The 27,538-nt window shown below is 40.3% G+C and overlaps 1 protein-coding gene across 1 annotated transcript; it reads right to left on the reverse strand.

The window, feature by feature from the left end:
• Positions 1-75: 75 nt before the first annotated feature.
• On the reverse strand, positions 76-27,347 carry MSH2 (mutS homolog 2). Its single transcript, XM_065739617.1, has 16 exons — positions 27,119-27,347; positions 24,964-25,118; positions 24,300-24,578; positions 23,810-23,956; positions 22,582-22,731; positions 20,962-21,095; positions 14,988-15,187; positions 12,241-12,350; positions 9,647-9,770; positions 8,830-8,980; positions 7,806-7,903; positions 6,590-6,835; positions 4,813-5,017; positions 4,327-4,574; positions 1,699-1,871; positions 76-487 (listed from the first exon to the last, which is right to left on the reverse strand). Exons 1-16 carry the CDS (start codon positions 27,336-27,338, stop codon positions 317-319), a joined length of 2,811 nt encoding a protein of 936 aa, XP_065595689.1. The 5' UTR covers positions 27,339-27,347; the 3' UTR covers positions 76-316.
• Between the last annotated feature and the right edge of the window lie 191 nt (positions 27,348-27,538).

Raw genomic sequence — 27,538 nt, forward strand, 5'->3', positions numbered from 1 at the left:
AGGGTTATACTTACTGGCATGCTTCTGTTCTAGCAAAAGGTTACATGACTTCAGTAATTTTCTCAATACAAAAAAAATTTATTGAAAATCTGTAAGAGAACACAAGAGATAAGAGCTAAAAGCAGGAACCTGGCAAAGAAAGGGTGCAGATTTTTAGTCTTCTAACAAATAATTACAGTCCAAGGGAAAAAAAAAAGCCTACATAAATCTATACAAAACATTACAGCATATAAAACTATGAGACAAGAAAATGGTAGTTCTTATAATCAGAAAAAAAAAGACAAGCTTCAGGAGCTGCATCCTCTTCTCACATCTTTCATGGTGTAACTTTTGTTCTAGAGATGATTTCATTCACGAAACTGTTGTTCTTTGCCAACACATCAGCTCTCAGCTGCTTCAGCTTGGCTCTGATGTCTTCTTCTGACATATCTGTCAGGGGCAATGCTTTCACTTGACAGAGAAAATCCTGAATGATCTTTTCGCCTTCCTAAAACAGAGCGAGGGGAAGGATGGGAAAAAAAAAAAAAAAGAAAGAATGGTTAGACTGCAAACAGTATATTTCCAAATTATACCAGAGATACAAAGTCCTGTTCAGCATCAGAAGCTTTTCACAGACAAAACCACATTATTTTTGCACTTGCTATTATGTACAATCCAGTTATATTCGTTTCTTCTTCCTTTCAATCCATGAGCAAAAGCTACGAGAGTTCATTGGCAGAGACAAATTTTAACACTGAGAGCTCCTATGAATGTTCCACATTTAATTCCAGCACGTAACCACATCAGGAGAGGATTGCTGGAGCAGTAATTGTTTGAGAGGCCACGTTACTTTTTGGATGAACCGTAAATCCAAATCAACATTTCCATATGCAAAAAGAAGGAGCAAATTGTTACCAGGCAACTGCAGAGTGGCTGCCACCACTGAGAAGCGACGACAATTAAGCTTTATGCATATGCTTTTACACAAATAGGCAAAGTACAACTTCTAAACAATGTGAGCAGCGAGAACAAACATCAATGGACAGTGTTCTGGATTCCTGTGTCAGAAACAATCTGGCCAGAACACGGATTTCTGCTTAGTCCTCTGTGTTTTTTATGGGAGTACTCTACTACAAAGCATTTGTACTTTGATTGTAATATTTAGAACTGACGCAGAGTGCTTTCAGTGCAGAATTCTCCAAAGCACTTGGAAATACAATAGCACGGCTGTCTCTCTCAACATGATGTGAACAAAGGCAGACAAACTGCGTGGAAAAGACCTCTAGCACTACACTATTCTAATGCCTCGAGAGTTTATTATCTATTATTTATTATCAAATATATTGTGAATTGTGAAGGACCTCCAAAACTTAAAATAAAGGAGCAGCCTTTGTCCATAGCAATGTGTTTTTAAGTGTAGAAAGTGCTCTGGATATGGATTAATGCTTCAAGGCTTCCATATAATGGAGCATTACCAAAGCTGCAATTGTTCTATGAAAAGTGATACACCAGTTGCAAAGCTGCCAAATTCTCAGGCCAGAATGAAGATGTGTGATCAGACTTATATGCTTATGATAAGAAAGGCAGAGAGAGCCTCTGCAAAAGACAAAGCAAATGGTAAGGGAGCACATGCTTCGGAGAAATCTGAAGCTTAGAACTATTTTGCTAAGAGCTACCCCGTGTAAACAAATGGACAAAAAAAAAATGCTGTTAGTAAACCTCTCTTTCTCTGTAGCACTTCTTGGCTGCTGGCTCTCCTTCAGCATCCTTGGGCCTGCCAATATCTTGAAACTCCTCCAGCTCCAGTGCTTTCTCTCTCGCGCTTTCTATCACATGTTTTGGGAAAGCGGCCAACTCTGCTACATGTATTCCAAAACTCTGGTCACAAACACCTGGGCAGAGAGAAAATCAACCTGTAAAGAATTCCAAGAGACAACAGGCCTGCACAGAGATTATATGAACCGACCTGAAGTAATCCTCCATTCTGAAGGAGTGTGTGTGTGATGTGGGGGTTGGGTTTCACAGTGGTTTTCTATTTCATTTCTGGACTATACATGATATGATAACGCAGATTAAGAATGTACTCTCATTAAATTAAGCCCTCTTAGAATAGTAGCTGCAGAGCTACAGAAGTCCTTCAGGGAGAAAGGGAAAACACACCTCAGGCAGAATCCCCCTCTAATGAAACTGAATATACATATTTTTAATTAAAGAGCTGCAGCACAATCTGTGTAAAATAATAATCTGCTCTGTTTATAAAAGGATATAAAGAGTGCATTTAGACATACATATACATAAATGCCCTGGTGCATTCTCAATCCTCCTCCACCTCCTCTGCATCAGTACCACGTAGCTTCCTGGCTTCTAGGAAGAGTTTAATTATATCAAAACCTTTCATCTCTCAGTTTACACTTCAATTAATGCACTGTTCATAACTCTGGGTTGAGAAGGAAAGTTCTCACACTTGCTCAGAATATATCAATTACAGACAGTTACATAAAAATCATTTTCCCTTCAATATCCAAAGCCCCCAGTACAAACTGTCAGCTCCATTCTTTTACATTGCCATCGTTTTGATTGGCCACCCACTAATACTACTCTCTATCCTTTTAGTTCCAGTCTCCAGCAAGATAGTAAATTAATTACACATTTTAACTAATAATCTACTAAATTCTGGGTAACTGAAGAAAAGGCAAAGAAAAATAGAGCATTTAGACGTTGTCTGTTTCACTAACACTGTACTCAGGCTTTTCTAGAGGAAATAATTAGTATTTTTAAGCAGACATTTGTTGTCTTGATTTTGCTTTAGGAACACATATGTGCACAGACACAAAGTTAATTCCAGTTTCTGTTGATAAAAGCCTGGAACTGAGGCTTGGAGAACTGTACCCACTGATTCTGTCACACTCATGAAGAAGGAAACAAAGAGCAGAAGGAAAATACTCAATCCATTTCCTTATCATGCACGTTAGCTTTAGTTACACGTGGCCAATTAAATAAAAGCCACTGTTTGTTTCAAAACACAACTGTATGAGAGCTGCCCGCACTTACATCGTTGCTCCAAAGTAATTCTTCCAAAAAAGAAAAAGCACAAAACTAAAACCAAAACGTTATACAAAAAGCATCCAAATTTAGATCAGGTATTTGAAGATAAAGATTTCATAACACCACATTTAATCCGACAGAGATTTAAGAAGACACTGCTGTGCCTCTACGTGCAATAGCACATCCAAAAAATGCTCAGCAATTCAATGTACAGTTTATGACCACAATCCTCTTCAGTTCCCATGAATATTCCCATGCTAAATCATATTTTAAAGTACTGATTTGAGCAAGTCTTTGGACCTTCACATGGTGGAAGGAGCCTAACGTGCATGGGAGAAGATAGAGAACAGCAAACTACTAAAAGCATCCCTGGCACTGCCTCCACTGGAACAGGCAGGATACCAGAGCCAGCAACTCAGATCTGTCCAGAAACAAAGCCTGGACAGTGCCTAGAAAACTGCATGTACAGAAAGGAGAACAGAGGCCACACTTCTAAGCTCCCAAAAGAGGGAGCTCACAAGAAAAGAGTTAAGAGAAACAAGACAGCAGCAAGATCTGAGATTCTCTGCTGAGCTCTAAGACAGCAGCACTTCTGGTTGTTCTTTTATTCCTCTTGCTCAGAGCAATCTCCTAGCTTTAGAGAGCAGTGTCTGAAAGCTAATTGCAAGACTACAGTCAGAGGTGAATGTAAAATTAGCAGCAGTTCTACAAGTAATCAAAGGGCAAGTATTATTCCACAGATTCAAAGGCAGAAGCAAGCTACTTGTTATTTTATTATGCCATTTCCTAATAACTAAACAATGCAATTTTGTTAATATCAAACTACTGCACAAATTGAGCACTGTTTTCTTCAGTAAGTAACTCTTAATGATAATGAAACAGACATTATTGAATAAAATACCAGCAAAGAAAAGTTGCATTCATTTCCTTAAAAAAAAATACATTCAAGGAAGATAAGCTCTTCCTGTATGATTTAGAATAATAACCCGTTTCCAAAAGAAATCTAGGAAAACAGAAAACAACATTTTGGAGCCCTTCTTTCTATCCTTGAAAAAGAGCAACTACAAATGCATCAAACTGAGTGCCACAATAACATAGAAATCTTGACAAGTAATCATCAGCTGTGTTCAAGAATAGGACAAAGCTCCTGCCATACATGTTACCTATTCATAAACAGCATGTCTCCTCTAACACCTAAACTTGTTCTACACATGAAGTATCTCTTCACGTTCCTTTCCATTAAGATTTCTTCCTTCCTCTCATGGAGGAATGAAGTTCACCATCTGCCATTTATAGTCTTACCTGCCTTGACACGATACAGCATTGTCAGTGTGCTGTCAGTGGTTAAAGCAGTAACGTGTAGGTTATTTACTGTTGGAACTTGATCAGCAAGAGCTGTCAGCTCATGGAAATGTGTAGCAAACATACAGAAAGCACAAATTTTGCTAGCAATGTATTCTGAAATAGCCCACGCCAAGCCAAAGCCATCGTAGGTTGAAGTTCCTCTTCCCAGCTCATCAATGATTATCAAAGAGTTTTCAGATGCTGTCCTAAAACAGAAAAGCATTAAGTATGAGCAAAGCATAAACTCTGGATACCAGATTAGCACAGGTCATATTACAGAGGCACAACATAACATCAAGCAAAAGACAGAAACTGTTTACATGACAACGTATGAATAAAGTACACTCAGTGTCACAAATGACAAAATAGAAAGATGCAACATTCTTAAAGCTCATCCTTTCTGATCAGCCCTGATCAATGAAATGAAACACACATAGGACTTACCTAAGGATTGAAGCAGTTTCCAACATTTCAGCCATGAAAGTAGACACACCTTTCAGCTGACTGTCTCCAGCTCCTACACGGGCCAGGATACAATCCACAATGGTTATTTCTGCAGAGTCGCAGGGTACAAAACACCCAATTTGGGCCATAAGAACAATGACTCCTGTCTGTCGGATGTACGTCGACTTTCCACCCATGTTAGGGCCTAAGGAAGAAATTTAGCAAAGGTATTTAAAAGCATCACCTTTTACCATTCCTTTTAAAGGAGAACAGGCTCTTAAAAACTGAAAAAAAAAAAGACCCAAAAAACCCAACCAAACGACAGCACAGGAACCTGCTCTTTTGCCAGGAGAAAGAAGACTTGTCTAACAGGTGCAACTAGAAGCACTACTCCTACTCAGGGCTACTGTTTTGATAGGCATTCCATTTTTTAAAGAGAAGGAATGAAAGAAGAGTTTCGTAAGTTTTGTGAGTTTGCAGAAGTGTAAGAAGCCAACTAAAATGCACATTCATACCTGTAACTAGCAAGCTTTCACCGTACAGTTACCAGTATTGCTGATAAAGAACAAGAATAATTTGCTTTCACTTCAAACAACAACCAAGATTTGTCTGCAAAAATGAAGAAGCTTTCTGGTGATTTAAATTATAACCTGAAGCGATTCTGAATCATCAAAAACACGTATTATGTAATTGGAACTTATCTGAAGCACAAATGAAATAGAAAGTGCTTTCCAAACAAACTGATCATCAAAACCAATTTTGTGCTTTTGTAACCAGAAAAACACAAGAGTGTTGCCATGCATTTATTCAGATTCTTAGTTTTTCTTTTTGATCATTTTACAAGTGTTCATTAATCATTCTCTAATTTCACATCTTTGCTACTCAGAATGTGTTACGCATATCTGAATGGAAATTAAAATTCAATTAAATGTATAAACACTAAAAAGGTTTCCCTGTATAGTAGAATTCTCTTAATTTCACCAGAGATTAGGAAAAAAAAAGGAGTATGGTCATTAAAACACACTTTGCATTTGAAATTGACTAACACTAAACAAAGAAAACATTAATGAAGTGTGTGTTTAAAATCTTTCCCACATGGCTACAATACAGTTGATGCCCTGTGGAATTTTCCTCATCACTTCAGTAGGTTCAGGCTCTCCAGCTCCTGAGGCTGTCTGGCTTGGGAAGGGACGTTTAGCAAAGCAAAGGAGATGAGTGGTAAGGATGAATTTCTTACTTGCAAATATCCCAGCAGCCTCCCTCTTCTTCCCAAATAACTATTTCTAAATTAGTGACCAACTTCCCCAATTAGTGCCATAATTACAATTGTAACACTCATTCTGACTGATCGTTTGGAAGATACCTCTGTGTGCACAAGCATGCAGAATACCTGCTGTCTAAAGAAACATACGACAAGAACAGTGTGGACAGATATATATGTATATATTTAAATGCAAGCAATGCTCACTCTTCTTTATATAGCACTACTGAATATCATGAATTGGAAGAGACCCACGAGAATCATCAAGACCAACTCTTGGCTCCACACAGGATCACCCAAAAATCAGACCACAGAACACGTTTTCCATAGCTAAATCTTAGTCCATATATAGCCATATGAATAACTTGCTCACTTGCCCACATTCTTGATTAGATAAACTGTTCTAACATACCTTTTCCACTTCCTTCCCTTTTGCTTTTTTAAAGGCATCGTTATTGGAAATACTTGAAACATTTAAAACCTAAGTGTTAAGTGGAAAAGGTAACAAACATTTACCAGTAATAATGTGGAACATCTGCTTGCCCTTCTCAAATGTGACATCATTGGGGATGAAGGCCACCTCATCTTGCACTTCGATGCAGGGATGCCTGGCACCTTTCAGCACAATCCTTCCTTGTCCCTTCTCCAGGATGACAGGACGGACATAGGGCACCGGTGCTCCGTTTGACACGTGAGCAAAACTGACAATTGCATCCAACTGAGCTATTACATCATTCATGGTCTGTATTGGCTCTGCGTAACCTGTGTTTGATTACAGAGGGACAAAGGCAACACACAGTTAGAAATTGTTTCACTCTTGCTGAAAAAAATATCTCAAGGGGAACGGGGCAGGAGATTGCTGCTGCTTTTCAGTGAGTGATGGACAGGGGACTACAGAGGTGGAAGACCTAACATCCGCAACAGGGATGCATAGTAGGAAAAGATGAGTAGTGACCTGCAGAAAGAATCCAATCTGTAGGAAACGCATTCACTGTTTTAACACTGTTTTTTGAACTTGGCTAGGTTAAGGATTGTTAGTTAAGATGACTTCAAGGCACTTTCATTTAAGAATTAGTCCTTTTAATCATTAATTTATCCGGTCCTTTTAATGAATCTGTCTTTGCAGGAGGAAAAATGTGTTTTCTTCCCCTACACCTGTACACCTGCAAGTCCATTACTGCACATCACAAACATTAAGCAGCAGCCAAATACTTTTTCTCAAACATACTTGGTATTTGCAGATGATGATCTTAGAACAAAATAGAGGAAAATTAATAAGAAAAACAACAGTTTTTTATTGTCCTGTATAAATGATTCACTTGTTCTTCTGCTGCATAATAGCATTCTTCCTCCACAACCCCTAGGTCCCTCATCTCCTTGTTGTTTCTTGTCTGCTCTGCCTTCTACCTAGCACACTGCTAGGTATGGGTGAGGATGCCCACAGTCAGGGAGGGAAGAGATGACAGATGTGGCCCTCTACAGGCATATTTTTGTCCCTATTATGGGAAAAGCATTTGCACATGCACCATCACTGCTTATCTGTAGCGACCTTCAGACAACATATTCTATACTTTCAACAACTGTCTAAAGGCCCAAACAGAACCCACTTTTTTCTCTTTTTTTCCCCACATTCTTTAGGGAAGGTTCAGGTCCTTCTCTGCAGAAAGGCTTGCAGAGTAAGAGCAAGTCCTCCCAGCACTCCAGACTGCCATGCATATCGACACCAACTCACCTGAAGCAATGTTAATAATTTCCTTAACAATTGCATCCTGAGCCTCTTCATACTCTTCTCTGTTCTTCATGTAATCCTCATTGACAGCACTCAGCTTACTGTGAAGTAAACCACAACATTCAGAGGTTGTGGTGCCCTCTGTGTCCACTGCTGCAGTGCATTACCACCAGCCACCTCCCAAGAAACTCACTTCTCTAAGGGTAACTCCAGCAGCAGCTGTTACACCTGAAGTCACAGTTGCATTGTTTGTCTGAAACAAACCATGTATTAATTGCTGCTGTTCTAACCATTCCATATGTGACACGGGAAGCAGACAGACGAAAAAGATTGAGCCACCTCATTTAATTCTGAGATTGTATCTGGCTTCAAAGATGGCTCTGATCTAAGAGAGGGGTCAGACCAATAAAACTCAAGAGATTCTCTTCTACTTAAGTTTTGTAGCTTCACAGAATAGAATCACAGAACATCCTGAGTTGAAGGGACCCTCAAAGACCAGTGAGTCCAACCCCAGGCTCCACACAGCAGCACCAAACCCTATGGCTGAGAGCACTGTCCAAATGTCTTGTTTCAGAACCTCAGAACACAAGTCCAATACTTACGACCAACAGAGATCACAGCATAATTTGGAAAAGGTAACCACCAACAAAACTGCTGCATATTGTATTTGGTGATAAACACAAATAGCTCTTTTCCTATTTCAGCTTGTAAAAGTGTCTGTATAAACACTCACACTGAATGCAATTACACTGCTAGGTGCAGCTAAAACAGACAAATTAGCCAAAGTCAAATGAACAAAAATAGCTAACAGTTGGCAAAGAAAATGGGGAACACAGGCATGTGCTTTCAACAGACAGAATGACTTCTCAGTCTCGCTCAACACATCAATCTGTGAGACAACTAAATAGGTGAAAATTCAGCCATTCGAGATACACAAAAGAAACCCCACTAACTGTAAAAACTAGACAGGGAGGAATAACTGCTGCTTTCACAACAGGCTCCAAACGTTACCAGCACCATCTCAGACCTGTTGGTGAATTTCACGCCATTCTTCTGTGTATCAGTGATCTTGTACTTTGAATTGTTCCTGAGAACCTTTTCTTCCTTGCAAGTAATTCGGAAGTGATGTCCAAACTGTGAATTTGACTCCAGTTTGATGCTTTTACCAGCTTCCAAACCTTTTAGATGAAAAGAAAAAAAAAAAACCCACACACTATTAACAAAATCCTATTGCTTGTGCTGTTTCTGAATCCCAGTTCATGTGATGTAGCTTCTCCAACACGCTCTTCAGTGTTTTCATTTTGGCTCTATACACACGTGAGAAATACAAATAACAATTTTACCTGTTCCTCCCCTGCTCTTACCTTTGATATGCCCTAAAAATGCAGATTGAAACGAGGAGCATCATTACTGTATTGCTACGTATTCTCCAGAATACAAAAAACGTTCATAGGGCACTACCAGGACATTCTGCTTGCTGTTGTAAACACAGCACGAACAGCCCTGTGATTCTTTTACTAACACCTACTATTGCTGGTGGGATTCCTCATCCTTATGTAGCCTTGCCTTTCCTTCTTGTCATCTGGGTATCCAGTTTAAATAAAATTAAGAAACTTGGGTTTAATTAGGAATTAGATGAGTTGCACACAGCACACTGCAACCCTGCAACAACTCAGCTTCCAATAGATCACACTGTGACAATTCAAGTCACTCCAAATGAAGGGAATAAATAAAACAACAGAAACATCCCCTACCTAGTTCCTCTATGCCAGTTTTCATCACTTGGTCCCCAGATAATTAAGTAATTTAAAGGAGGTGAGAAATAAAGCAGTTCTCTCCCCTACCAAGTTCTTTGGCTGCACTCTTTAATAAGGACTGCATGTTTTCTTCCAGCTCATTCATCTTCTCTCGCAATTCTGTCAGGTTAGGATCAAAAGAAGCTTTAACAAGAAATTCGTGATTCTCCACCTAGGGAAGAAAATAAAAAATAATCTGTACAGACCAGGCAGTAATAAAAAGAATAAGGTCCCTCACTGCATGCTTCCTGTGTGCATCCAGCAGCACTGAAAGGCATTTCCCTCAGCCTGCTATTTTGTTTCACGCCAACACACTGCAGTGATGTTCTCCAGACACGTGGCCACTGCACATTTATGTGATTTTAGACATCACTCTTGAAACTTGCAGACATTGGGAAAGCAGCATAAAAAAAGCCATTCCCTGTTATGGCCCTGTTGATAGGTCTGTTTCTCCCATTCCCTTAATATTTCTGCAAAAAGAACAGCTATGAATATTTATGACAGAACACACAGCAGAACATTCCTGCTTTTATGGGGCAGATCCTAGTTCTGAAACAGAAAGGATAGGCTGAAAAGGCCAACAACGCCAACCCTTGTCACGATGGGTCAGACAATAACCCAGAACTGATGACAATTTGATACCTGCATATGTTCATTACGTGGAGTGAGCGAGTCTTGGTTCCAAGTGTTCCTCACGTTAATGAGCTGACAGTAAATGATTTGCAGACCCTGGTGCTATACTGAGCTAGCTAACTAATTTGAAAAGTAAGTCCTTCTGTAGAGGGCTGTGATCTCAAGACTAAAATCAAAATCCTGCATAATGAAAGCAGTAAGAAATTAGGAAGTTGTCCCAGCTTGAGGTGAAGGCTAGAGCAGATCGTTTTCAAAAGCCCCTTATGGATCTAAGAAGTACAGGAATGGATGCGATGGTTTCTCAATTTTATTTTTGTTTTAAACAGCTAGGTAAATGAATAACCACGTCCCACACTTTCTGAACTCAGATGTTTCTTTTTATATTAGAATGCTTACCCTGAATAGATTTCCTGACATAATTTAGTTGCTATGACAACCCGTCCTTCAATCACACTCAGAACAGAGCTCAGCGTTTTGTATGAATACCCGAGCAACTGAGAGGAACTGAAAGCCAAACGTTCAAGTTTTAAGATTCCTGCACAGAAGGTGCACTCTTCACAAAGCCAGCGTTGGTTTACCTGTAGCCATTTTAATTGACTCCAGTATCCTGAAGGAAAAACAACCACAAGTTCAACAACAGGTCCTAGGGGGCTTGGTTAAAAATAACTGCCTCCCTAACCAATGTAGAAGAACAGCAAAATGTTTTTTAAGTTGAAAAGAAATTTGAAGAGCAGGGTGAAGGCTGCAACAACTGCTTGTTTTAAAGAATGCAGAGTTCCAGGGCACGCTAACGGCATCGACAGATGGTCTGCAACTAGTAGATAGCTATAAATGTCTTCATTAGCATACATCATCAATTACAGCCACACGTCAGTCGAAGTCCTTAAGGAGTACAAAACACAGCTGATGAACACATACAAAGCACAAAGAAAGAAAAAGGGGCACTTCTTCAAGTGCTGCAAAATATGCACGCTCATTTTTTTTTTGTAAGGTCAGTGTAGTTTTCTGAAGTGCAACTAATTGCTCCTATCCTTGGCACGTGGTCTGGTGAAGCTCATCTTTCTACAGTCAGCTGAGATTGACATCTATGACAATCCTAAAAGCCTCCCAAGTTCTCCAAATTGACTGAAGCATCTTGTAAGCAACAAACATTAAACAAGTGTCTAAGCAAGCAGAGGAAATATAAAAACATGTGCATTTTCCAATTCTCCAGCAAATACATCAGACAAAAATGATAAAATGCACTAAAAACTTTGGCACTGCTTCACTTTCAGAAACAAGACAGCCAAACACAAGAAGCACAGTGCTGAACAATGGTAACTATGGATGCCATTCATCTGTACCCATCCCTTCCTTCTGGTACACATTAAGGAACAGCAATGCTCCTTTCTTTGGCCAATTTTTCCTCTGGTAAAAAAAAGCCAGTTTTGCTTGCAGAATCAGTCCTATCTGTGGTAATATTTTACAACTAAGTGCAGATGAGAGGCTAAATTAACTTCAGTGGCTGTTTCTCTAGCAAGAAGCTTCTTTACACTGGAAAGTGAATTTCAGCTTTGTATCAAGATCAGACATTTTCCAAACAGACTGTTAGTCACAAAGACTCACTCTCACCAAACAGAAGCCTCTCTCCTGAGCTTCATAAAGGAGAGAAATACCTAAGAAGCAAACTCTGGCTACATCCTAGATATGAGACATCACAGTCACAATGAAATTATGAGAAGAAAAAAAAACAAGTGGCAAAGTAACTTCCCCTTCTGTAATATTGATGAGGTTTCTGAAAACAAGTTTCAGGACCATAGCATCCATGTAGCTAAAGCACTTTTCATTGGCTACATAATTATGTTATTCAACTCTTAAGATCAATATGACTCCTTATACATGCCATGACTAATCTAACAGTAACAGCTTAGCACAGATGATCAATTAATTTAGTGAGTGCAGAGCAGATTGAAAAGTTCAATAAGAAATTGTAATTGCAAAGTAAACCTGTTCAACCACACCAGTCATACCTTATCCATATCCAATGTTGTTTCTATCATCTCCAGAAATTTTGAGAAGTCAGAGTGGAGATCATTAAGAGGTGTTATAAACACTGCCAATAACAACATCTGGTGAGCTCCTGTTAAGAACAAGAAAAATTAAGCACAGTATTTTACAGCTTAACCAGGATTCACATACCCTAAATAAACAGCACCAATATATAAGCTGAATATTTTTTATTATGGTTTCTTATGGTTGTTTCATTGATAAACTCCTATGTTTTTTCTCAAATCAGCATTATCTAATTAACAGTCTCATTAAGCTTGTAGCTATTGTCTCATCTCAAACTTGAAACATTTGTATAGTTAGCTGAGCAGCAAAAAGAAATCTGGAAATCAACACTGTTGTGCCAAGGGAGAACGGCTTAAATTTGTCTTTTTGATTGTACAAAAGGTCTTATAAAAAGTATACAGAGCAAAAGAGAAACTCAGATAAAATACTGAAAGTGGATCATGCCTATGTACCATAAAAGTGTGCCTCTGGTACAAAACAAAACCCACAGACCTCATGTGGACTCCTCAGTAGTGTCACACAAGATGTTAAGATGCAAGATTCATGATTACCACAGTGATTAAAAGGCAGACAAAGAAGACACCCAGGACTTGTAAAAGATGAATAAGTTGGAAAGATATTAGCAGTACTGCTCCCCCAGGGCTTGTACAATTCATTAGAAGATGTGTGCATTAATGATATTAACACACAAACAAAAGAAAGCTGCTTATGAAATTCACTAGTATATACATTGCAGAAGATAACAGAGGAAACTGGAGGAAGTAAATCAAGAACATAACTAAATGAGCTTGAAAACTGAGCTAAGAGGAATGAAACAAAGTTTACTAGCATGTTTTAATGTAGTAACAGACTAAAAAATGCTCCGAGTAGGGGAATTATCAGCTGGAAATGGTAAGGAATGTAGAACAGCTTTGGTCAGAAAACTTTTATAACCACAGTACAACAGTCAAGGAATGATCAGCACTACAATGCATAATAAAAATATATAGGTATTTCCCAAAGCAATCAGGAGGTATTCACAAGATACCGTATATAACACAGAAAAACTCCACCCAGAATACAAGTCCTGCATCCTGCTTATTTGCAGGCTTAAAATTGAGCGTCAGTCTGAAATAAGGAAGATGCTTTGGCAGCTTCTCAAAGATGGACATCTGAGTACCTAGATTTGATGCCCAGCAATCCGAGTAATGAACAACTGCTTCCTTTTGCCAGCAACAGCAAAATGATTTGATGACTCAGTGTCCTTTCCTGTCTTATAGGCAGGTTTCTTATATCTAAAAAATAAAAAATGCTCTTTACTCAGTCCCCCACTCCTCAGCCATCATCATCCATTAAAACAAACACCTCAACAAAGCAATGCTTCATCCTGGGCAAAAGGCAATCACTGCTAATCACACCGTGGTGCAGCTGCAGATGTACAGCTATGAATAAAAGTAATGCATTCCACCTATTTCAAATTATTTTAGATACACTGCTGATGAATGCCCTGCTAAGGCAGACTGACTGTAGGTAACACGTAGAAGAACAGGAACCTCTTGCAGTCCTGGAATTCATATGTACAGTGAGCTTAGTGGTTTTCTCTCAAAACTTCTAACACTGAGGTATGAAAACAGTCAAATTTTAAGACAAAGAAACTCTACTGCTCCAAATGACACTTAACAGAAAGAGACAGAGGCAGGAAGAGAGAATTTTGGAATGCTGAAAGTGGAAATCCAAGGGAAAACCAAGAGTCTGTTCAAAAAAGACAAAGGGAGAATGTGATCGAGCTGACTCAACTGCAGCACAGCCCTTGTATCACAACACATATATAGGTTTTATTTATTTCATGTATCTACCAGTTCTTTCACAGCGTTAAGATTTCAACTGCTTTTGGAAGTAACAGACAGCATCCAAAAATACATTCAGTTTCCAGTGAGTCTTCTAGAAGATCCATTACTTGAAGTCAGAAACCAGTAGTACAGAATAGTATAAGGTATCGGATGACCTCACACTGTGTCTGCTCAAATACAGTAAGGAAGTATTTGTAGCCATACCATCTCAAGAACTGCTCATCTTTAAGGTTTCAGCGTTCAATTCACACAAAGGGATTGTCAACTTAGTGCTCTTCTATAGAAATAAGAATTTGAGCAGGCTAGGACAGCTGTTGTTGTATTAGATTACATCCCTCTTATACTGACACCATCTTATTTTGCACTTTCCTGGTAACATACAGAAAAGGAAACAGCAGTCTTTGTATTTTCTAGGCTTGCTTGTCACAGCACTGAGCTCCCTAGCACTGAACATCAGCAGAGAGCCTGCCACGTGACTCTCCACAGCAGGAACACTTCACTACTTCAAAAAACAAAAACCTTCTTATAATGATACCACTGATGCTTAAACGACACAAAAAATACTTTAATTACAACTCAAAGTACATTTGAGAACTGAGTCTTCAAAAAGAACATAATATTGTATAGTTATCTCGACTGTAAGATACAACACACAGAACTGGCCAAGAATTCTTAGAGATAAGACAACATCACCCAAGGGTTTGTTTTGTTTTTAAGTACCTGACTGGCATTTTTCTAGCACAGTTCCCATTTAAATGCCTTAAGTTTAACTCCTGCAATGGAAGCACACAGGAAAAGCATACTTCTTGGAAATCCAGACACTATTTCTTAGCAGACTCAATGCGTTATAAAACACTGCAAACAGGAAGCATTACCTTCATGTTTCTCTAGTGCTTGTACAACATTGGGCAGTTGGTTAATTGCTTGATACATTCGGTAGCAGTCCTGTAAGGTTGCTGCTTGCCTCTGGAATTTCTTTGCTAGCCGGTTAAGATCTGGGAAGCGGCGTAAAAGATCTTCTTGAAGGCCCTGACGCAGCTCTGGATCGACCACAAAGGCTTCAACCAAATTCAACCTAAGTAAGATTTAAGGGTTAGCACCTCACGGTATGCAATTCTTTTATATAAGCAAATAGAAGAAAAGCATTTGTATCTATCTTTTCTCTATGTGTGCATCCATTGGGCACATTCAGGATGAAAGAACAAACAACACCAGAATTGGTGTAAGCTGAAAAAGCAAGGATATTCAGACTATACCATGCCTCTGTGATTTTTACAGTTGGGTATCTAATGAACAGCGCCGAAGTGAAACCGTTTCAAGCTGCCAACATCTGTTGAGCAGGTACATCGAAGCTCAGAATCTACTTGGAGATTAATCTTCCCTTGCATCATAAAAGTAATTGATTAAAATCTTAATCACTGCTCTGTCCAACCCATTCACCTGTTAAAAAAATCTCAGCTTTTTTTGCCTATTTTTTAGTTGCTCGTGCTTTTTTACGTCGTCCTACACAAACAAACCTCTTTCATCCCACAATTCTCTCAGCTTGTTCAACAGCCTTTCACAGAACTTGCTGAAGGCATTCTAAAACACCTGATTTATTTATTTTTTTCTCCTTTGTCCACTACAATGACAAGTTCAAAGAGTTCAGATCTGCATTATACAATTTTCCTCTACCAAAACTATGCTAATTAGACTAACATCTCATGACCTTCCTAGTGCTGTTCTGTTTTCCCTCCTGTATTTGACAGCCATAAGCATAAACCTATCAACCTTATGTTCATTTTGCAGAACAGGTTCCCTTCCTGTACCATAGTAACACATACAAGGTTGCTGAAAAGCAAGAGCTACATTAAGGTAACACAAACCACATTTACTGCTCACAAGTAATAAAGAAATCAAGGGATAGGTTCTTTCTGAAATATGAAGCTTATGGCTGAGAAATCAAAGAAAACACAGAAAGAAATCAAATAAAAAATCCAATAAAGAGATGCAAACAAACAACAGATGACAGTGCTGGATAACTTGCTTCTCCCACACAGCTGAGAAGAAGAAAAAAAAGCTGAAAGAGGAAAAAATAAAAATAATGGAAGGGAGAGAAGCGGGGGGAATAAGGGAAAACCTTCCATCACAGATCTAAGGAAGTGCAGTCAACATAACAGAAACAACTGTAACTACAGAAACTGTGAAACTGCTCTAGAACATGGATGAAATCCCTGTTTCAAAACAGTCAGCTGTTCAAATGTGCAAACTGAAAATCTCAGGTGATATCTCAAAACCAAAACCAGTAGTACAGGAACAAGAATGCTTCTCCTAGGACTACTCAGAAAAAGGACAGGATGGTTTTTCAGTCCATAAGACCTGGATCCATACAGGAATCAGTAAGATATCACTACTGCAGAGCAGTAATTCAAAATCCCAAGTTCTTCCAGCATTTTCACAGGAAATAACTGCACTAACACATGGAATAAATATGTTACCAATGAAATCTAATGAGGAATGCACTGTTTTACGGGAGAAGCTCAACTATTACTTTCAAGAACGTCTTAAAGGTATTAACTCCTCTTCCCCAGCCACAGAACAGTGGAGCCTTCTGAAGGGCTTACACTCTCCACCTGCTCAAGTTCTCTTAAGACTGCAGAATTATATCAGCTTTCCTGTTTAACCACTCAAGCTAACTACGGTCAATTTTATCAGAAAAATGCTGCTTAGACGAGAAGGATATTAAGAATATTCATGGACATACTGAAAGAGTCCAGCAGAGGGCCACCAAGATGATCAAGGAACAAGGAGTGCCTCTCCCGTAAGGAGAGGCTGAGGAAGCTGGGGCTGTTCAGCCTGGAGGAGGCTGGGGAGGAACCATCCACACCTGTAAAACCTGGAGGAAAGGTACAAAGATGACAGAGACAGGCTCTGTTCAGCAGCACCCAGTGCCAGGACAAGAAGCAATGGGCAATAACTGGAACACAGGAGGTTCCACCTAAGCATCAGGACTGTGGTGTGAGGGTGACTGCGTACTGGAATAGAAGCACAGAGATGCTGAAGAGCCTTCATCCTTGCAGATGCTCAAATGCAGGTCCTGGGCAATCTGCTTTGTATGGCCCTGGTTGAGCAGCAGGTTGGACCAGATGACCTCCAGAGGTCCTTTCCAACCTAAATCATTCTGTGATTCTGTAATCAAACACAGATTTCAAGTAAAATGTAACTACTGCAGTAATTATCACCCACCTGCTTTTGACAGGCTGAGAGCAAAATAACAGTACGACAGCAATGCTATCAATTTTCCCTAAAGAATAAAAAAACAGCAACTTGATTATTTCTTAAACCAAGATCTGAAAACTGATCTGACATTTTTAACCAAGTTTTTGTTTAGTTTTGATTTCACTTGAGCCACAAAATTCAGATGCAAGAGAAAGTGACTAAAAGCTTAATCCCTGTATTTACTAGGCACATTTACATTATCACTATGTGACAGCTTCTTTCATGCAAAACAGTTACTGCACCAAGACATGCATGACAAAAATCAAATCACACTGTCTTCCAGTTAGCTTAGGTTCAACCTGTGTTTCAGAACTGTCTTTGCAGGCACTAGAGGCACTCCCAATATTCAGCTGAAGTACATTTTAATTACATTGTTTAGACAAACCTCCAAGCTGCTCACATTCTCCCCTCCCTTAGTGAGGGTGCAGGACAGTAATTGAACTGCCTGAAATCACTTTGCTGCTCTAGACAAGTAGTGGCCTGTACTTGTACAGAAGGTCCTTTCAAAGATAACCAAAACAACTGAAGCAACAAAGCCTGCCTGCAGAACTTTGCAGGGACAGCTGTAGGCTAAAAAAGAGCACAAAAATAGTGAAAACCTACCACAGACCAACTTATGTGGGAAGGAAATTCAGGGCCTGTAGTCCCAGTTCTCACTCAAAATGGGGCTGGTATCAGTTGAATGGAATCTTCTATTTGTGCTGTGAGCAAACACTAGATATGTTTTATTTTTCTGAAGGAAACTATGCACACATTCAGCATTTTTTCTTCCTCAAGGCTGAACAGCACAAGCGCTACTTAACGTTCTTCCACATTTCTCAAACTTTCCAGTAACTAAAAAATAAACTAAACATACTGAAGATGCTTGTCGTACTTCAATACAACAAGTTACTGAAGAAATCCTATTAGAATGTGATCTGCGCTGTTTCTGAAACTACCTTTTAATTTCAGAGAGATGCTGACTCTGAAGAGACAAGAGGCTCCATCTGAGCAGCCATCTGAACCTGCAGTATGGCGAAAGCAAGGCTGGATCATGTGTACCTGGGGAAACCAGCCAGACATGGGCAGAACACCATGCTTTTCAAGACCGACAAGAACCAGAACCCTTTGATCTCCTTGCTCTTGTTAGAAGCTGTTTGAGTAGGTAAACACTATGTTGTCTAAAACATATGCACTATGTACATTGATTTGTGATGTTATTGCATCCTGCACTGATGGTTAATATGGATCAGTGACATAACATCCAGTTCTACTTATCCATAAATACAGTATCACACTGCAGGTTACAATCTACTGAAAGTTAATCTGTTTAACTCCAAAAGATGACTTGCACCACCTACAGGTCTTCACGGGGGGTTACAAGAGTCTGACTTCAACGGTATTGAAATGAACTGTCAGGCATCCAACTCTAGGCTACTGAAACAAAAGTTAAGAGAACACACTTCCTGGATAACCAAAACAACAGGCTCACTCCAATAAAAAGTCATCTAACATCAGTCAAATCTGTGTAGTTTAGGCTAGTTTGATATGAGGTTTGCATCACTGTTAAGTGGGGTGCTTTAATACATTCAAGCTAAGAAACAATCAGGAACCTCCCCTGATGACAAGGGATCACTGCTTTTCTATCTGGACCAAAAGTCCACCTGTTTTCTTCTCAAACTCTCTATATGCTCTCAATTATATTGTGTCAAAACTCTGCATTCTGAAAACAATCACAATATGCAGCGTAGTATATAGAAAACAACCTTGCAAACACAAATCTGTCAGAAGATACCTGAGCTTGTCAATTCCTCTTCTCGGTCTTATTTGTCTTATCATGTTAACTCCTTTTAATTACGGAAGTACAATCCTACACACTCTGAATGGCATTAAGATTGGGAGGATAATACATTAGCAGCTTTTGAGTAAAATGCACTGCTTTTATCTGGAGGCATTCAGCCTATGGCACAGCAATGCTGCAGAGTAAACTGAAAGGTATGACTGCAGTGTCCAGAAGTACAACAGACTAAAACCAAACTACTCCTAAAGAAGCACAGCCTTGCTGGTCTGGTGGCTAAGCAAGGGACAGGGGACTATCTATGAACTCTTTCAAACTCAGTAATTGGATCTATCTACCTTAGCAAGCTTCACTGATATCTGAACTCTACTGAAGAACTCCCCTCCTCCTTTAAACCAAGCTTTTGCAAAATACAGCCAACATTAACCATAGAGAAATCACATGTTCTACCTACTACCTCAACTTCATAACAAAAACACTGTCTTTCTTCCAGACTCGCAGGACTTCTGGTGCACAATAATGATCAAAAAAGACTGTCAAAAAAAAAAGTTTAGATTTCCAACATTTACTTTGGCATAAGAAAACCATTAATGGGACTACTTCCAAAATCTTAAAATCAACGTAAACATACAATTCATGTTGGCATGGATTTTAGGATCCAAACTGACAAAATCAGAATATCCTGGGCATGTAATCAAGAACTAATGATGAAAGCTCAGTAACATGTGCAAAAGTAAGATACAGCATTCAGTAAACCTGAGGACAAATAGTTCCCAGGTTAAAAACATTTTTAAGCATGTCTGGATCAAGTTATTAGGCATCACTCTGCAAACCATTTGAAAACATGCACACACGTAAAACTACACAAATCTAGAAAGAAGACTACTCTCTCCATAGCTTCTCTTACATATGTGTATCCAAGCTAAAATTTCATTTTTGTCAGTGCTGATCCGTGCTAAAGCCCAACAACACACCCAAAAATACTTGCAGTTCCTTATCTGAAACACATGACTGACGATGTGCCGAAGTTAAATTCAATTTTCTGGTTTATTCTGCTTTTTTAAGATATGCATGGACTTGGAAATGCACTAACATGCTGTTCACTTGAGTTGCACAAAGTTTGGGTTTAGATGATGGAGGACAGATACATTTAATGTGAGCTTAATAAGAGGAATAAGACATTTGTAGTTTCCCTTTCTGAAGGGCTGAGAATTATCTGTACAATCTCAGCAGTGAGTTATCAAATGCTGTAAAGCTTCATATTAACTGATACTGCTCTCTGCTGGTAGGGCTGGCTCAGGATGACAGGCAGCAGCATGAAAGAGCAAGGGAGATGAAGACCACATGCAGGCTACAATATCCACACAAGACATGGTAAGAGTGCTCTGTTTCAGACTAAGGGAGTTTTGACCTCTGTATTTCTAGAAACAATACTGCTTAATTTCTTTTTTCACTGGTAAGCTGGAAGTGGCATCAAGTACAGACTGAGCACCCACAGTATGAAGAAGTTAGAAAGTAGTGCCTTAGCCTGTAGCATGAGTCATCTGACCACCTGAACATATTACACTTCCTCTCTAAAAGGTAATAATTATAAATTATCTAGCAGTGAGCTTGTCAATGTGCATCTCATACAGCAGAAGACTTTCAGTTCTGTTTAACTACGTGTTAGAGCATAGCACACGAAAACCTACAGCCACCATTTCTAACAAGCAATGAACTGATTCCTTGGTTGTAGTATTTTGCTCGTGAAAAGGAGCCTTCTGTAAAACAGTTACTAACTTGCAAGAAGTCTAACAAACATGCAACACCTTTACCTTTCTTCAATTCTATTCTTGTCCATGAGTGGCTGTTTGATCCACTGATTAACTAGCCTTTGTCCTTGAGGGGTTCTGCATTTATTGAGTAAGCCAGCTAGAGACTGTGTAACATTAACATTTTCCACAGAACTCTGGAAAAGAAAAGAAAAAGAGTTAGTCAAATTTACTGACTGGCACTAAGGTTCACTACTTAAAAACAGATCTGTTTTTTTCTGGATGAAACCTAGCACCATCAAAAAAGGCAAATGAAACAGCACAGCATTAAAGCACTACACTGCTTCCTAGACCATGGCAAGCAAGGAATCAGTTTGTCTTTTTTTATACTGAATGAAAGGGAAAGTGAGATGTGTATCTAGTCATTGGGTAGTATATTCTTTGAATAGGAAAAGTGGAAATGTACCTAGGTACTTGTTAGCTTGCCCTTTGTGAGGTGAAAAAAACCAAGGATCCCATCCATTTAAAAAACAGCAACAACAACAGAAGTAGAATAAGGCTGATTCAAAGGTTCAGGTTGGAAAGCTTTTGGGGGCATGATAGGGGACAACACAGAGTGATGTAACAGGAGGGAACACCCTCACTTTCTCTTAAGTTTCTCCAGATCACACTATGAATATTTCTGAACTTTCACTGTTCAGATTATAGTTTATTATTGTTTACTACTGCTTTTGGCTTAACATTAAGTGAATCTGAGAGAGTTTTATGGTCATATGTCTAGGATTTCTGCTTGGTTGTTTTGAACATACAGTTAGGAAGCAAAAATTGTGTTTAACACTGACAAATAACAAATGATGTTGTTTCAATTCATGACTCTGAAATTAAAACCTCAGTCACTTCCTACACAGAATTAAAACAGCATGTAGGCATTCAACCACTAACAGGTCTGCATGATTGTGAACAGCTGGAATGCAGAACTAGCACTACAAGAGGAAATTCAGTGAGAGGGTTACACTGGCAGTTTAACCTCCAGAAAATCTAAAGTGTATATTTCCTACCTTCAGTGTTCTGGACAGCATACGAAAAACTCCTGAATCCAAGAAAGTGCCATAGAACACAAATAACCTACCCCAGCACACCCCAGCTAGATGACCTCAGTTTTGTATAATTTCATCTGCTGCACTATCAGAACTTCACCTACACAGTTCACACATTCAGACTTCTATTTTCCAAAAACAGCATGACTGCAGAAAGTATTTTGGAGTTCCCTGTCTCACCACAGAACTACTGAACTCAACTCTTCTTCCACCCCCCAAACCTGCTCCTGCCACCGAGGATGTCAACTTCTCTGACTACAGCCAAGGAAAGTTAATGCACTCTCTCCACTGGTTAGCCAGGTTCCTCAGCAGCTGCAAGCAGGTTATTTCCAAGGCTCTTCCTATTCTGCATTCTACACCTTCCTGACACTTTTATGATCTCTTCTGCATTCAAAGGCAAACAAAGGAACAAAACTGAACAAAGACAGTGTTAACAGTTGCTAACTGTTTAAAATTCTCTCTGTGTGGGAGCAGCTGAAAACAAAGCTAACAAAGCAGAAGCTGACAATTAATCAGGATGTGGAGAGTTGTGACTGTTAATCAAGCAGCTAAACAAATACACTGCACAGCACAAACCATTTCTTACCTGGAAAAGGTTGAGGGCTTGGACAGCTGCGTTATCTAGAACCATATACTGACTAAGATCAAAAGTAGTCAGTTCAAATTGTCCAAAATTAGAGTCATCTGACAGTAACTCTAAAAACTTGATAACGGCTGACAAAGATGAAACAGCAACCTGAAGTTCAAAGAAAGAAAAAAGAAAAAACACATATTCTAGTTAGAAATATTCCTGAACCATGGAGTATTTGATCAAAAAGAAAATTACTAGAAATACAGTCCAGCAAAGTCTCTGAGCTACAACAATTGCAGCAGGGATGCAGGAGATCCATCACTTTTTTTCTAGGACACTACAGTTTCTTTCTAGGTAGATGTAAGAACAACAAACTAGATATTTGCTTAATCTGATAAACAAACTAAGATGTGAAAAGCATGCCATGCCAACTTTCCAAAGCTCTTATCAGAACATTTCTGGCTCAGGAACACAGGTATCTGCTATAACTTGTTTATCAAGGATCATTTGAGGACTTGGTTTCATGGTTTCAGACAGACAGAGCAAGGATCTGATCTGGCTCACCGTAAGACCTTACACACATTAATGCCAGCACAAAAGACAGGGAGCATGATTACTGACTTGTTTGGTTGTAACAGACTTTCAGCAATTTCAACCTGTTATGAAATCACACATTAATGGAGAATAACTCAGGGGATGCCCATTGCAAAGATACAATGAAAGGTGTTTTAAAAAAGATAAAACATATTTAAAGTAAATTAACTCATGTTTGCAGCTGACTGAAGAGAACAAACATGCTCAGCTGATACTTGGGCACTACATTGTATATTTGAGCTGTCAGATGATGTAAATTACAAAAACATCAGCATAAACAGCACTCTGTTTGTAAATGAGTTTTTCCATTATGCAAAACAGTCAAAGGATTATATTTCAGTCCTTAGGTAGATTATGAATAGGAAGTACTTCTTGTTGGCAGTCAATCTGCTTATCAGAGTTTACTACTTTTAAGGATATCTCACATTGTTCCAGGACCCCTGGAATCTCACTCTGACATGAAAACTCATGCAGAGCAGAACTGCTAAGTGCTTCAGCAGGAATGCAGCTTAACACAATGCATACTCTCAGAAGTATGGGAATCCAGCACTGAACAGGATCAGGAAGGGCACAGATCATCTTACAACAGGTGAACACACCACTCTGCTTCTGAAAAACAGGGACACACCAGACAGTGCTCTGGGCTCACCTGCTTTTCCATCTCTGGCAATGCTGCACTATTTTTTTGTTCTCCTTTTCTCGATTTTAGCAAGCGATTGAGATCCTGAACAATATCCTTTGTCGTGAAATCTGCCTTCTTTCTGTCTGTAATCAAGATTCCTCCTCTCTGAATGACCTGTTTATCATAAAATACAGTTACCAATTAATTTCAGTTCTCATTGGACAGATGCTCATCATGTAGAAGCACACCCTGAGGAGATGTTTAGTTGCTCACTTGTTTGCAGAGAGAAGAATGTCACAGTTTTACCCTTACAAGAAATGTTGCTGAATTAGATGCAAAGGAGTCAACAAACAACACATTTCATAGGCATAACGCAAAATTTGTTCAAGTTAACACAGTGCTCTCTTCCATTTCCCCACAAGTCACAGCACTGGCTGATAAGCTAGGGATACAGTTATTTAGATTAAGTTTTGACCAACAGTGAACCCAAGGCCACAAGCAGACCTACTTCCCTCACCTGTCGCAGTTTTGCCATCTCTCCTGCAGTCTCCCCTCCCGGCAGCACGCACTCCTTAGGTCCTAGTTGAACCAGCAAGGCTTCAAGGTTTGAGAACTGGTCATTATCTGGGAATTCACAGATGCTCAGTTTTCTCAGCGTAGTGTCCACATACCCGACTCCTATCACTCTTTGTCCATCGGCAGAAGACAGCTTCACCCCCACAACCCCGATGGCCATTGACATATCATTGTTGGCAAAGAGAACTTCCTCAAACTGGGCAAGATTTCCAGGAGAACCCTATTTCCAGGAGAAATGAAGTTTTAAAGAGGGCGTGTACACAGGTACACTTGTTAAAGCAAAACAAAAAGATAAAGTGATAAGAACAGTCCATTAATAAAGAACATACAGCATTTTAAACTTCTTTAAACCTTCAAAATTTCACATATCATCTTACAGAAAGTGAACTACCTCAGGCTTCTTCAGTCCTGCAGCCTATGGCAAGGATACAGGACAAGCTCCTCCAGCAGCTGAAAGCACAGCATACAACCAACTGCACAACTTAGCATTGTACCACCAAAGGCAGTCACTGAAACTCATTCAAAACTGAGACAGAGATGCAGGAAAGAGGAATTTCTTTACTCCTTCCCTTTTACCATTACATAGAGGTAAAAAAAACCTGTACCTTGTATGCTAAATACCAGTCATTCTCTTTGACAGATTTACTCCCTGCTTTATTCTTGTAAACTTCTACTCTGTAATGTCGAACCAGAAGCAAATCTCTCACAAAAGATTCAAAGTTCATTTTACTGAGTACAACGCTCTCCAGTTTCTGATTTCCTAGGGAAAGAAGAAAAAAGAGGGAGGGAAAGAGAACCTGTAAGGTGCTTGAACGTGTTCATCACATTTGTTTTCTGTAATCAATATCCTCCCAGAAAAGAGTTTACAGCCTTCAGAATGGACATTAGTCCAACACTGAAGGTCACATAAAACCCACAACATTTCACTATTAATATCAGGTATGAAGAAAGCATACGCCATATCTAAATAAAAACAATTTTAGTTCCCAAATTTAATCACATTTATACATACAAAGAACCTTACCTCTCACCCTTCCCTTCTCATTACAATACTCTTGAATGGTGTGAAAGATTAACTGGAGAAATATTTTAATCTAATAAGCTACATGTTTTCTTTCCTGGACAGATAACTATCCAGGCATACCCTCTGAGGCTCTCCTTTTCTATGAAAGATGTTAAGCAGAGAATTTCCACACCCACAAGGGCTTTCTATTTTGGACAGTAAGAGTAACAACAAATAACTAGTAACGTAAGTCTTGGAAGTAAGTAAGCAGCTAATTACATAGAATTAGCTTCTCCTGATGACCACTGCAGAACCATCCAGCAAAACACAATTCTCTTTTCAGTTACGACCAAGTCATACACTCCCAATCAGAGATGCCAGATAAGGCCGTTGGGAAATGTTTTAGAAGCAGAGCTGATGGACCCAGGCTTCCATCTGTGAAGTGATCACCACTGAACATAGCCCAGAAATGGCACCCATACACATGTTCCTAGTCTGGGAGGTATTCCAAATCGCAGCCTTGACACTGTCACACTCCAAGACCTTCACAACTTTCTTCTAACGCAGCAGCCATTGCTTACATCAAGAAGTGTGAGGCATATTCCAGCACCATTCTCCTTCTGTTGCCACTGCATGAAAGTTTCACTCATTACAAATCAGTTCCAACCAAGTTTATTTTGTTAAGTATAAGCTCTGCAACATTAAGCTCCTTGAGACAAAAGATAATAGCAAGGTTTGCCTCTTCTGATGAAGTCTTACATCTGATGTCTGCAAGCTCTATGTCCACATACCAAAAAATTATCAAGAAAAAAAAAGAAAAAAGAGACAGCTAGAGAAAATCTTGAGCAATACATAATTAAATGTTATTCCCTGCTGCAGGCCATCATGAGTCAGTCGCCTAAGAATAGACAATTTGCACATGTGAATGTTATCGTTGCTAACCAATGAATCACCTGCACTTGAACAGTACAGAAACAGAGAGTCAAAGAGGTTGGAGAAGTCTTCTAAGATCACCAATGCCAGCCCACCCCCACCATGCCCATGGACCATGTCTCTCAGTGCCACATCTCCAGGGCTCTTTAACACCTCCAGGGACAGTGACTCCACCACCTCCCTCGGCAGCCTCTGTGCCACTGCCTCACTGCTTTTTCTGCTTTCTCAGAAGAAACGTTTCCTAACATGAAACCTGAGCCTCCCCTAGCACGACTTGAGGGCATCTCTCATCCTTGTAAGGGAACCTGGCCCTCAGTGACCACAGAAGCCACGCAGCCATCACCACAAATGAAAATTCACCACTGCTCCTGGGAAACACACCTGCTGCTCACTGTGCCCATCTCATTGCCCGCATCTGACAGCTCTGCAACAGGCACTTACGGCAACGAATCGTGGAATCACAGAAACACAGAGCTGGAAGGGACCCTTAGGGGCCATATATTCCATCAGCCCTGCAGTGAACAGAGACACCCACAGCTCCATGAGGTGCTCAGAGCCCCATCCACCCTGACCTCGGTTGTTGCCGAGGATGGGGCATCACCAACTCTGGGCAACCTGTGCCAGCGCCTCACCACCCTTAGTGTAACATTCTTCCTAGATACAGTCCACGTCTCCCGTCCCATCTGCACAGAGCCATGCTTTCTGCTGCAGGGCCGATGCGAGAGCGCAGCGCAGCACAGCACAGCACAGCACCAGCCCGCCCCTTGCCCTCTCCCCGCCGGCTGTGCTCCGAGTGCCGCCCGCTGCCCCGGCCCCGCACGCACCTGGCGCGCCCGCCAGCTGCCGGATGACGGCCCGCGTACGGAACAGCTCTCGAGCGGCCAGCCGCGCGTCCGCGCCATGCACCGAGTAGTAGTCGCCGCGCTCGAAGAAGCGCACGGTGGTGTCGGGCTTCTCGAGCAGCGAGAGCACGGCCCGCACGAAGCCCGCCTCGGCCCCCGCGCCCTCCGGCCACACCGCTACGTGCGGCACCTCGGCCGCCATGCTGCCGCCTCCCGCCATCGGCCGCTACGCGCGTACGGCCCCGGAGCCGACAGCCAATCACCGACAGCCAATCACCGACAGCCAATCACCGACAGCCAATCACCGACAGCCAATCACCGACAGCCAATCACCGTGTGAGGCGGCGCTGAGGGGACGGCGGTCGCTGCGCTCCCGGCGCTGCATACACGGCTCGTGATGCC

The sequence above is a fragment of the Cyrtonyx montezumae genome, unplaced genomic scaffold, assembly GCF_038088225.1.
Source record: "Cyrtonyx montezumae isolate F1298 unplaced genomic scaffold, pur_monq_1.0 scaffold_24, whole genome shotgun sequence".
Classification (NCBI taxonomy): Eukaryota; Metazoa; Chordata; class Aves; order Galliformes; family Odontophoridae; genus Cyrtonyx; species Cyrtonyx montezumae.